This window comes from Rattus norvegicus, chromosome 12 (genome assembly GCF_036323735.1).
Source record: "Rattus norvegicus strain BN/NHsdMcwi chromosome 12, GRCr8, whole genome shotgun sequence".
In the NCBI taxonomy this organism is placed as follows: Eukaryota; Metazoa; Chordata; class Mammalia; order Rodentia; family Muridae; genus Rattus; species Rattus norvegicus.
In genome coordinates, this window is record NC_086030.1 from 49206122 (window position 1) to 49217832 (window position 11711).

At 53.5% G+C, this 11711-nt stretch overlaps 2 protein-coding genes across 7 annotated transcripts in view; both read left to right on the plus strand.

Annotated features, from left to right (window-relative positions):
* Kiaa1671 (KIAA1671 homolog) overlaps positions 1-6483 on the plus strand; it is a 142676-nt gene extending 136193 nt beyond the window's left edge. For all 6 annotated transcript variants that reach the window (XM_017598547.3, NM_001402472.1, XM_039090200.2 and 3 more), the window contains 2 exons: positions 680-762; positions 2355-6483. In XM_017598547.3, the coding sequence (XP_017454036.1) occupies positions 680-758 (79 nt within the window). In that variant the 3' untranslated portion in view covers positions 759-762; positions 2355-6483. The remainder of the gene's footprint in view (positions 1-679; positions 763-2354) is intronic.
* A 4949-nt stretch (positions 6484-11432) lies between these two features.
* Positions 11433-11711, plus strand: part of Crybb3 (crystallin, beta B3) — a 5012-nt gene continuing 4733 nt past the window's right edge. Inside the window, 1 exon segment of the mRNA NM_031690.1 lies at positions 11433-11548. Coding sequence (NP_113878.1) covers positions 11474-11548 — 75 coding nt within the window. The 5' untranslated portion in view covers positions 11433-11473.

Below are 11711 nucleotides of genomic sequence, written 5' to 3' on the forward strand. Positions count from 1 at the left end.
CAAGGCTAGGAGCGTGCTGCGTGTTGGCGTCCGGCGTCCTGCGCGCTGGGTCTTGCGCACTACGTCTTGCGTGCTGCGTGCTGCGTGCTGCGTGCTGCGTGCTGCGTGCTGCGTGCTGCGTGCTGGGTGCTGGGTGCTGCGTGCTGGGTGCTGGGTGCTGGGTGCTGCGTGCTGGGTGCTGGGTGCTGGGTGCTGGGTGCTGGTTTTTAGATGGGAATTGGTGCTTTCCCTGCAAGTGTATTCTATATTCTGACAGCTAGAGCTGAAGCCTGGGGGAAGGTGACAGAATCCTCCCCCACCCCACTCGAAGCCTCTCTCCTCCCTCTTCTCCCCACTGACCCAGAACTCCAGGCTGTCTTTCCAGGAACCCCTGCCAGGCCAGCCCTCCACACATGGATGGAAACAGAGAGGCACCCTGCCTTTTCTTACGTTTGGGAAGCGCTTTGGACTTGGGAGAGTTGGGAGGCCTAACTGGTTGGCTGCCCGTCAGGGAGGAGGCAGCTGCCCCACCCTGACCAGGCTGATTCTATGCAGCCTGGCATCCGCTCTCAGGCCAGAGCTGACCATGGCCCTGCTGTGAGGTGCTGGGAGACTTCTGCGCCTTACTTTCCTTGTTTGTAAAATTGGTTTGGTGATTCCATGACCTTGATTGGCTCACACTGGCTCTCTGTGGTTTCAGGTCTGAGGAGCGCTCACCCCAGTGGCTAAAGGAACTGAAATCCAAGAAGAGGCAGAGCCTGTATGAGAATCAAGCTTGACCGGGTAAGAGGCTGCGCTGGGGCACAGAGGGGACCAGGGGTGAAAGAGTCTAGCAAAGGGTATTGGGTAACCAGGGCTCTGAGCCCATGATCCTGACCTCCCCTCCACCTTCAAGACCTTTGGAAAGTGGGGACACCAGAGGCCAGCTTTGCCAGAGAAGTTTCCAAGCTGTGCATAGGGAGATCTTGGCGTACAAACCATGCAATTAAAATTTAATTCGAGACTGTATAGTCGGACTCTCGGCATCCACCTGAGATTCAGAAAGGGTCCACTGACACCGAGATCTGAGGACCCTAATGTGCTGGGTGTGAAGTGGCCTGGGGTCTGCATGGGGCCCTCATAGAATCCTCCTGTGCACTTGAAAGCACTTCTCATATTTAAGCTGCATTTATCCTTGTATGAGCACGCGGTGTATGAGGACGCACGTCTACAGTGCAGGTGCAGAGGACAATTCTGTGAGTTCTCTCTCCTCCCCCCTGTGTGGGGGGCCCAGGGATTGAACTCACGTCTCCAGGCTTGCACAGCAAGCTTCTTTACCCACCGAGCCATCCTGGCGGCCCTTCCGACCCCCACGGGACAGTGTACCTGCTTTCTTGTCAATCCTGCTGTTGCCTGGGCGATGTTGACACATCCGCACATGCCCAGTAGAGGCACATCCCCGTACTTTGTGAGCTCATCACAGTGGGCTTGGCTGAAGGTGTAGACTGGGGGTGGCACAGATGGGTAGGTAGGGCCCAGTCTATTTAGGAGTCTCACACTCAGATTAGTATGAGCTCTGCTCTCTTCCAGGGTCAGCAATGCCCCTGTGGCTGTGGGGGTCCTCGGGCTGCCCGAGAACACATAAGAGGTTGATCGAACCTGGGCTTAGGAGTGTGGGATGTATGCTTTAATGGCTGGCCTGCGTGTGGTTAGCAGAGAGGCACCTCCTGAATCACAGAAAGCAAGGCCCAGCCTGAGTGAACAGCTGTTTGGACTCTGTGGGCCCCACATTGTTGGTTTTCCTATTTGGCCCTGGGGCTTGGAACCTCGTGCTAGACCAATGCCCTACAGACGCCTCGGGGGGCTCCCTTGCCTGGCTCTGTCTGTCACGCTCCAGATAATTCCCAGCAGACCGCACATCTGACAACGTGTATACAACACATGTCATATAATCACGTATATGAGTGAACACGTGACGGATAGAGTCCCAGGCAGCCCGGCTTCAGGGTGGTGCTGGAGGATTCATGGCCTTGTCTTTATTCTGTATTGCCGGGGCTGGCATGGAGTTCAGCATGTGGCCACGGGGGTGGGGAACGTGTTCTGGTTCCTACATACCCTGTACTTGTGACCAGCACCCCAACCCCACTCTTGCCCAGAGCCCTCCGTGGTGTTTTGAAATCTGTGCTGACAGTCTCACCAGCAGCCCGCTGGAGGGAAATGGAGGCTCTGAGGTGATGCTCGCTGCTCCTGGTCAGGACGCCTGCCTCATTGCTCACCTTGCCCCAGTCGGTCCCCATGTCCCCCAGAATCCTTCCTGGGGAGAGGTGGATCCCTCCTCCCCCATGGTGAGAACCGTGCCAAATGCTGTGTTAATCAAACATTGTCATTCTCTGCAGACAGAAGATCACTATACCCACAAACTCAAGCCTTAACCGCCAGACGTCTGAGGCCAAGACACCCACTCTCCCTGACCACGCTCACGTGCCTGGGCCTCTCCACCCTGAGGACGCCGTGCTGAGCCCCACCCGGGTCCCCTCGGGAAGACCCTGTCCCGGGACTCGCTCCAGTCCACAGAGAGATCTTTCAGCTCTCCTTCAAGAAGTGTCCAGGCCCGTGGATTGGCCTTTGGTGTGACAGTTGGCCTTCCTGCTCTCTGCGGACACCTCGCCGGGCTCCCTAGGCTGGGGGTTCCACCTGGGCTCCGCCCCTGGCAGCCTTTCAGGAAGGACCCTGGCAAGAAAGCCTGAATGACTCTTGGGTGGCAAAGGTCACCATCCAAGCGTTACACCGGTGTCTCCCGGGTTGGGTTTGATTTTTTTTTTTTTACACCCCCCTTCCTGACAAGCTCTTCTTCCCCACTAACTGCCTTCATTCTGATTTATAAGCACAGCCCAGCCCCATCTTGTCTGTATCCTTTTCCTTCCTGTGAGGCCCTGGGCACAGTTGTCCTGGGTCTCGACACTCTCCTGTTTGCTTTAGAGGAGGATAAAGCAATAATGCGGCCAGTTTCCCCTGAACCTTGACATGTGCTTGGGTCTCTGCATTGACAGCGGAAAGGGTTGGGGGGCAGACAGTGACCGTTGCCTCCTGTCACCTGACCTCGCTGTCCAAGCCTACGAAAGCTTGTGACTTTCACCTTTGTCCACATCTGGGATGCTCTGATCTCCATGGGGGCAGCCTTTGCCCCCAGTTCTCAAGCATTACGAACCTCTGTTGGAATTGTCCGTACCCCGGCCGCTCACATCCCGGACCTGTGCTTTCTGAACACCCATATCCTGCTGGAGAGAAGACTCAACCAAGTCAGCTTGGAACAGACGTGGCCCTGACCCTGCCCTCCATGACCTACCCACCTGGCTAAGTGGTCGTCAAGGCCCATGTGGATGTTGCTCTAACTGAAAGGCCCCTGTAGTGGGAGCCCCAGGCCAGATGCTGGGCCGTGAGGTCTACGATGTCCGATGTCCTGCGTTGTGCTACCTGCATGCTCGCTCCTGGGAGTCTCGGAGCCTCTGTACTCCTGACGCCTACTCTGTCTTGTTTCCTTTTAAGCCTTCAAGGTGACATCAGGAGCCCCTGGCCCCAGGGGTCACCCCAGACTCACCAGGCCAACTGCCTGCAGCATGCTGGCAGCTTCCAGAGACCTTTTACCAACCTTGCCTTGGTGACATGCTTGGTAGTTCCAAGGCGGTCTGTGGCTGTGGAGGGCCCTGGGCCAGGTGTTCTGACGGATGTCTGCCTGGCTCGTGTGCCCAGCCATTGCTGCCCCGACGTTCTCGGAGACAGAGTCTCTTGCTTCTGCTCCCTCTCTGCCTGGGTTCCCTTTGGAAGGGTTTGGTGGGAATGGATGGCCGAGCTTGGTGTCTTAGGACAGTCACCTGTGCCTGCGGACTGAGGTGTTCAGCACCGAGGAGACTGCAGGCCCCACCTGCACCCCTCCCTGAGCTACTAGTGAGCGGGCACACGCCTCTGAAATCACTTGGGGTTCAGTCTCCCTGCAGATGCTCCCGTAGTCCCTGTTTCCTGTTCTGTTTTGTTTTTTAGAATCCATTTTGTATCCTGTGGCGATTTTGACCCAGTAGCTTGCCAGGGACTTTTTTTCAAACACACTACAGGGTTGAGGGTATAGCTCAGTGGGCAGAGTATGTATCTAACGCAGAGGACCAGAGTTCTGTCCAGGGACCACATAAATGAGGTGTGGCGGTGCACATCTGTGATTCTAGTGCCTGGCAGATGGGGGGGGGGAGGAGGAGGAGGAAGAGGAGGAAGAAGAGGCTCAGAAGTTTAAGGATATCCTTGGCTATATAAGAAAGCTGCAGATCAGCCTGGGCTAGAAAACACTTGAATAGAACAAAGCAAAGCAACATTCTGCTCGTGATTTTCGTCTTAACCTGTCTTGACTCCCTTCTCCTGGGGAGTAGGAGCCTAGGGTAAATTAAGACCATGGCAGTAGGAGTCGATCCCATCTTAACTATCACAGTAGTTAAGGCACAGTAGAATCAAAACGTGCTTGCCCTGTCTGTCATTGCCTAACCCCTCACACCTGATGAGAAATCAACTTGATTCCTCACGAAGACCCACATAAGGACCTCGGCTCTGACCAGGGCAGGTTTCTACATCTCCCCCCAAGGAACCCAAGATCTGACAATCTCACTAGGTCTGCAGTGACCTGCGTTGGCTGTGTCCCCCTATTTAGAGTCAGTGCAGCACAGCGAGCAGAGGCCCATGCTTGGATCCTTAGCTGAGCTGAGCGAGTGGCTCACTTAGTCCCCTTTTTAAAACCAGGTGAGGCTCTGGGGCCAAGTCATGGGCCGTATGCCTCCCCATGACCCTCCTTTTAAAGGAACCTAATAATGCCTTAATCGTGTGTGATAGGCACCTGTGTCCCCCTCCCCCAACCCTCCCTCCTGGTGACTGGATGTTTGCAGAGTCTCACATACGCCTCCATCTTCTCTATGCCCATCAGCATTTTGACATCTGACCTTTGGGTACGCCCCTCCCACCCAGTAGATAGGCATTCTCCTGCATAGTCTGTGGCCTCATACACGGAGGCCTTTGCCCTGCGAAATGGCGTGGCAGGATGCTCTCGGGCATCCTCAGCTCCAATGGAGAAACTGGGTGGTCCTGGGGAGTAGGAGCCTAGTGTAAAAATTATCTCACGCCCCCCGGGTTGGACTCAGGGGCAGACGGGATCAGAGGAGTTTATAGGGTAGGGGAGCAGGCAAAAGGTTCCATCAGATGCCTATTTTCCTTCTACAATACTGCCCCCTGCAGGAAGCAGCTGTTAAAGCAAAGTCATCAATTTAGCTGCTGAGCAGGGATTGGAAAAAACACTCCTGTGATTTCCAAAGGAAACGCAGCGAGTCCTGGTGCGTGTATGTTGGGGGGGCGTGGGGGTAAGGACTGCTGTCAATCCTGGCTTTACAGCCACTCATTCTGGATCTAGGCTTGACTGAAAAGTGGAAAGCCACCCACCTCTTAATATCCAGCCCTGGCGAATCATTTGGGCGACAGAGACGCTGTGCCCTCCAAATGTGCCTTTGCCCTGTCGACAGGAAACGGATCTCCAAATACCCAGGTTCCCCACATTGCTGGGGACTAGCAGGATCCACTCAGCATCTCTGAGTTTGCCTTGGCCTCAAGCCCCTCAGTGAGAGAGGACTTCCATTGACATTTCCGGAAGGTCACATTCCAGAAGCCCGAAGCCGTGAAGAAGGCAAGAGGACAGGGCTTCCCCTGTCCCTGTCCCTATCATACCCTAGAGCATCCTTTTGTTTCTGTGGCTCCCACAGTGAAGGACACCTCATAGCCTGCATCCTTTACCCCTCAAGAGTCCCCTTCAGCTGTTTATGTCACCTGTGCTGCGACAATCCCTGGCAGCATCGAGCCAGCTAGAAATCTGCTTCTTAAATGTCGTCCCGTGTCGCCTTACAGATTCTGCTCGATGGCGCTCACAGAGGTTGTAATGTTGGTCTACAGAAGGCGTTTGTACCAAATCGTTTCTTAACTCTGCTAGAGTGATCACGGCCCTCAACACGCTTTGTATGCTGGGGTGGGGGAATGGAATTATATATGTGAATAGGATATATTTTTCCTAACAGTTCACTCTGGGTCCTACCTGGGATGTTCGCATCACGACAGGGAAGGACTCACAAGGTGCGCATCCTGTCTGCAGCATTCCGACAGCTGCCTTACCAACCCACAAGCTGCAGGACTTCTGAATGAAGGCAGATGGTGCGCACCACGGCCAGTCCCAGGAAGAACCTAACTTCGTGACCGATAATTCATCTTTAAAAAAAAAAAAAACAACTATATTTTTACTGTCAAAACGAATGGGCTTCCCGGACGTTGCGGTGACCGGATGCCCCCTGTGCTTTTATATTTTGTCACTGTAAGAGGTTTTCTGGCACAGACAAGCAAGTCAGGAATCCAGCTGACTGCACTAAATGGGGTGAACTCTGCATGTGCAAAGGGGGCACACCCAGACTCCAGAAATAGTAAATAAAGCTTTCCTGTCAATGATGACTCTAAGGCTGCGTGTCCTTGGTCATTGTAGGAGGGAGGAGGTGCTAGGGCTTTTGATGAATAGAGACCACCAGGGGTGCTAATCAACAGCCTATGCAAAATAGTCAATAACCTATCCATGAGAGCACCAGCCTGCCCAGGGAAATTAATCAACAACCTACCCAGTGACGCCTAGTTGATAAGTTACCTAGGGATGGAATTGATTGCCAACCCAGAGATGCAACAACAGCTTCCCCAAGGATGTTTAGTCAACTACCTATCCAGGGATGTTAATAACTTAGCTGTCTCAGTTGTTTTTTTGTTTGTTTGTTTGTTTGTTTTGTTTTGTTTTTTTTGTTTTTCTGTTGCTGTGATGAGCCCCATATCCAAAAGCAGCTTAAGGGAAGAAAGGTCTGGGTCTTGTTAGAGTTTTACTGCTGTGAACAGACACCATGACAAAGGCAACTCTTATAAGGACAGCATTTAACTGGGGCTGGCTTACAGGTTCAGAGGTTCAGTCCGTTATCTTCAAACATGGCGGCATCCAGGCAGGCATGGTGTAGGAGGAGCTGAGAGTTCTACATCTTCATCTGAAGGCTGCTAGCAGAATACTGGCTTCCAGGCAGTTAGGGTAAGGGTCTAAAAGCCCACACCCACAGGGCTACACCCACTCTGACAAGGCCACACCCACTCCTGTAGGCCACACCCACTCCAACAAGGCCACCCCTACTCCATCAAGACCACCCCTACTCCATCAAGGTCACACCTAATAGTGCCACTCCCTGGGGTAGCATATTCAAATCACCATAGTGTGGGTCTGCCCACGTCAATTAATTTAATTAAGACAGTTCCCACAGGTGTGTCCATGTGCAACCCAGAGTAGATGACCTCTCCTTGAGATCCTAGGTTTTCCCATGCTTAAATTTAATCATTGCAATTGATTGCCTCACTTCAGTTAACCTTCGCTGGCAAATCCCGCACAAGTGTGCCCAGAGATGACCTAAGCTAGATAAAAGCCTCATGGGAGTGCTCAGAGGCGGCTCCTGTGGGTGATTCTGGATCCTGTCAAGTTGACAATATTAACCCCAATAGGTGCTAATCTGTAGCCTGATCATTGTGGTTGTGTTAGGGTTGCTATTGCTACGATAAAACACCACAGTCAGAATAAAATTGGGGCAAAAATTTTGGGGGTATTTTTGTTTGTTTTGGTTTTGGGGGTCACTCACAGTCCATCGAACAGTTCATCATCAAAATCAGTGAGGACAAGAACTTGCACAGGGCAGGAACCTGGAGGCAGCAGCTGATGCAGAGGCCATGGAGGGGTGCCGCTTACTGGCTTGCTCCTCATGGCTTTGCTCAGCCTGCTTTGTTATAGAACCCAGGACAAGCCTAGGGATGGCTCCACCCACAGTGGGTGGGGCTACCCAAATGGACGGGCCCACCCACGACCGGTGCCCACCCCGTTAATTGCTAATTAAGAAATGCTGTTGGGGGAGGGGGGTTGGGGATTTAGCTCAGTGGTAGAGCGCTTGCCTAGGAAGCGCAAGGCCCTGGGTTCGGTCCCCAGCTCCGGAAAAAAAAAGAACCAAAAAAAAAAAAAAAAAAAAAGAAAGAAATGCTGTTCGGGGGTTGGGGATTTAGCTCAGTGGTAGAGCGCTTGCCTAGCAATCGCAAGGCCCTGGGTTCGGTCCCCAGCTCCGAAAAAAAGAAGGAAAAAAAAAAAAAAAAAGAAATGCTGTTCAGGCTTGCCTACAAGCCCAATCTTATGGAGCCATTTTCTTAACGGAGGCTCCCTCTTCTCTGATGACTCAAACAACTAACTAATTATCCAGAACCGTGGTTAACAGCCTTGGTGGAGGTGTTGATCAGCAGCCCCACCCCCACCTCTCACAGGACAGTGTCTATCCCCCACTCCCTTCTACCCTTGCTAAGAGCGTGTGGCTCTGAATGGCAGTGGTGCTGATGTTCAGAACTGTGGGTCAGGGAATGGTAGATGGAAACGCTGAAATGGCAGAGTGCTCAGGATGATCCAGTGTGGAGAGGATACCCTGCTGTCCCCAGGACCACCTAGCCAGTGACAGCTGCCTCTGAAAGAAGCTACGTTGCCCATCACCTGTGGCAGGAAGTGGCCATTGGTGTGAACTGTCAGCAGTGGTAGGCAGGGTCCTGGGGGGGGGGGCAGAGTAAAGTGACAGCCATGTGGTGTGTGCTGTGCTCACATGACCTCTCTTTGAGACAGCTTAGGCTGGCCTCAAACCTGCAATGGGGCCAAGGCTGCTCCTGAATTCCTGATCCTCCTGCCTCTGCTTCCCAAGTGCTGGGATTTCAGAACAATGTCCCCACGCCAGTGATCTGTGGCTTGTTGATTTGTGTGGTAGAACACAGGCCTCCCTCATGCTAAGCCAGCCTGCTACCTCTGAGCTACAGGAGGAAGAAACACTGCAATGCCACAGAATGTCCCCCACAGTCTCATGTGCAGAGCACCTGGTTCCCAGACAGAAGTGCCATTTTTTGAAACTGGAGCTTTCAAGGAGCTTGTCTGACTGGAAGATGCGGCTGGGGTCTGGTCCTCCAGAATGTTCTGTCCCTGTCCCTTTCCTGTATCTGTCTCCTTGCTTTGTATCTTGCCTCAAAGCAAAGAACGTTGTCCACTACACACCCTATGCCATGACACTCTCTACAAGTATGTGGGGACCAGCAACCCTGGCCTGAGCCATCTGAAATGGCCAGCCAAGATAAACTGTCTGCCCTTGTTTCTGTCAGACATTTTGGTCACAGTGACTTAGTGATTAGTTCATGGGCCTGGAGTGATGGCTAAGTGGCTGTGCAAGCACAAGGAGCCAAGTTCAAATCTCTAGCACCCCATGGAAAGCCAGTGGTAAGCTGGGCAGTGGTGACACATGCTTTTAGTCCCAGCACTTGGGAGGCAGAGGTGGGTGGATCTCCGAGTTCAAGGTCAGCTTGGTCTACGGAGCGACTTCTAAGACTGCCAGGGCTACACAGGGAAACCCTGTGTCAGTGGCTGAGGATGGAAACAGGAGGATTGCTGGGGCTGGCTGCGGGGCTGGCTCCATGTTTATCGAGGGACCCTGTCACAAGGCAACTTGGCAGAGCATGGTAAAGCAGGGCACCAGCCTCCGATTCTGGCGTCTCTCTGTGTGCACGCAGGCTCACTCTGCCACACACACACACTACATACGCACACATCGAAACCCAAATCAATTTGTATTATATGTAGTTCTACAGTGAGAGCTCAGTGACTCGCCTCAGTCATGGAATCTGTAAAATGGCACCCCCAGGATCCAAAATCAGGTTGTAGGATGACTTGAGGATTTGAGCCTACAGCAAACAACTTTATGACCCCCAAGTAACTGACGTGGCCTCTTTTGAACACAGTCTTCATCATCGTTAACACAGAAACCAAAGGACCTCCTCCCCTAAAGACAAGAGGGGGGGGCAGATCAACATCACCTTCCCACAATAGGTCTTCTACGAATGGCGGCTGACACTCGTGTGTGCTGCCCTCATGAGCAAATGGCTGCATGGGTTTACAGTGAATTTAGAAAATATTTGTGTTGTGATCTGGCTTGAAGCTCAAGTTTCCCAGCAAGGGGATTCAGGAGTCCCCTTGCTTCAATATCTGGAAACTGTCTGGGGATGCTGAGAACTCTAGTAGGAAAATGGCATCTAGGAGCGAAAGAATGGGAATTGGGGTCACTGGAGGGATTTGTGCCCTGTGGCCCCCATGTTTAGTTTGGCAGGCGCCCTACAAGGCCAGCAAAGACCGTCGGTCCCCAGGAAGTCATCCGAGTTGCCGGAGGAGACTGGCCTTAGGGGCCTCCCTGGGCTCACCATTAGGGTGAAATGACCCGGACAGGATCGGGTGGACAGGATGCTATCTCAGCGGGCCGTAATGTGCTGGGCCAACAGAATATGCCCATAAATAGGCCAGCCTTGGAGGCACGCCAGTCTGGGGACAGCTGGTCCTGGAGGCAGGTTTGTACTGGACTGGGCGAGACAGGGGGAAGTGTGCTTTGTGGAAAGAAGGTGCAATCTCGGGTCTCTCTGGGTGTGCATGGCCAGTGCCCCGATCACTCAAGGGTGAGGGCTGATCTTCAGGACCCAAGCCTGCCAAGCCCAGCTACAGATGGAGCTGGTGAACTGTATTGTCTGTGGGTCTGAGCATGAGGCTGGCTCCCTCCTGTTGGTGTGGGCTGGGGACTGAGGAGTAGGCAGCTCTGACAAAAGGGGAGGGACCTGTCAGGTACACTGGGGCATCCACCCCCATGAGGTGGGCCATGTCCCATGTCCTGCTGATGTTGCTTAGATTCATAGCAGAAGCTGCTAGGCATGCTGGACCTCACACCGATGTACCAGGACAGGTCATGAGGGAAGCAAGGGTTGGGGACAGGTGTGTGCATGCCCATACACCCACGCTGGTGAACAGAAGTCTGCAGAGCCTGAGTCCTGTGTTTCTGTTCCCTGAGGCTAAGAGAAACTGCCAGGGTCCACCATGCAAGAGCCTAGAACCCAGTAAGCACTCAATACGTTTGTGGAGTGAATAGTCAGCTTCACAGCCTGGGATGGTTTCCAAAGACCTGGCCCATTTCACGACGGCTTGGTCTGTCTGTTCCTCCTGCCTACTGCAGTCTGCTGTTCACCCTGGCTGTGGTGTCGAGTCCTGGGCACTGAGGCTGCAGAGAGCCCAGAGAGATGTCCAGCCCTGGGCAGGGAGCATTTGGGTGTGTGGGGGGCAGAGGGAGGGTGCCATCCACTTTAAGTCCTTTCTTCCTTGTGTTCTCAGTAAACCGATCTTGTTTTACTGGGCCCCTGGGATTCCTCAGTCCCACTGACTGGCCCAGAGGCATGGCCCAAAGCAGGTGCCCAGGAGGTGTTTGTTGACTGACTATGTGAGATATTTGCACTCACCGCTGTTTGGTTCTGGTCCTACAAGCCTTTGATCCCGCTGACTGCAGCTGGTTCTCCTCCAGTTTGAGGCGGAAGTGTCCCCGGAGACATGGCAGAGCAGCACGGAGCACCTGAGCAGGCTGCAGCTAGCAAGAGCCACGGAGGCCTTGGGGGCAGCTACAAGGTACCTAAGTCTTGATGGGACCTAGAACCCAAAGCTGAGGGCCACAACCGACTCAACGGAGCTCCGGGGCATCAGGCTTCAGGGGATGTGGCTTCAAGCTCAGCCCTTCCTGTGTGACCTTGCTTGAGTTGCTTGGTGTCTCTGGGTGCTGACAGCTTCATCT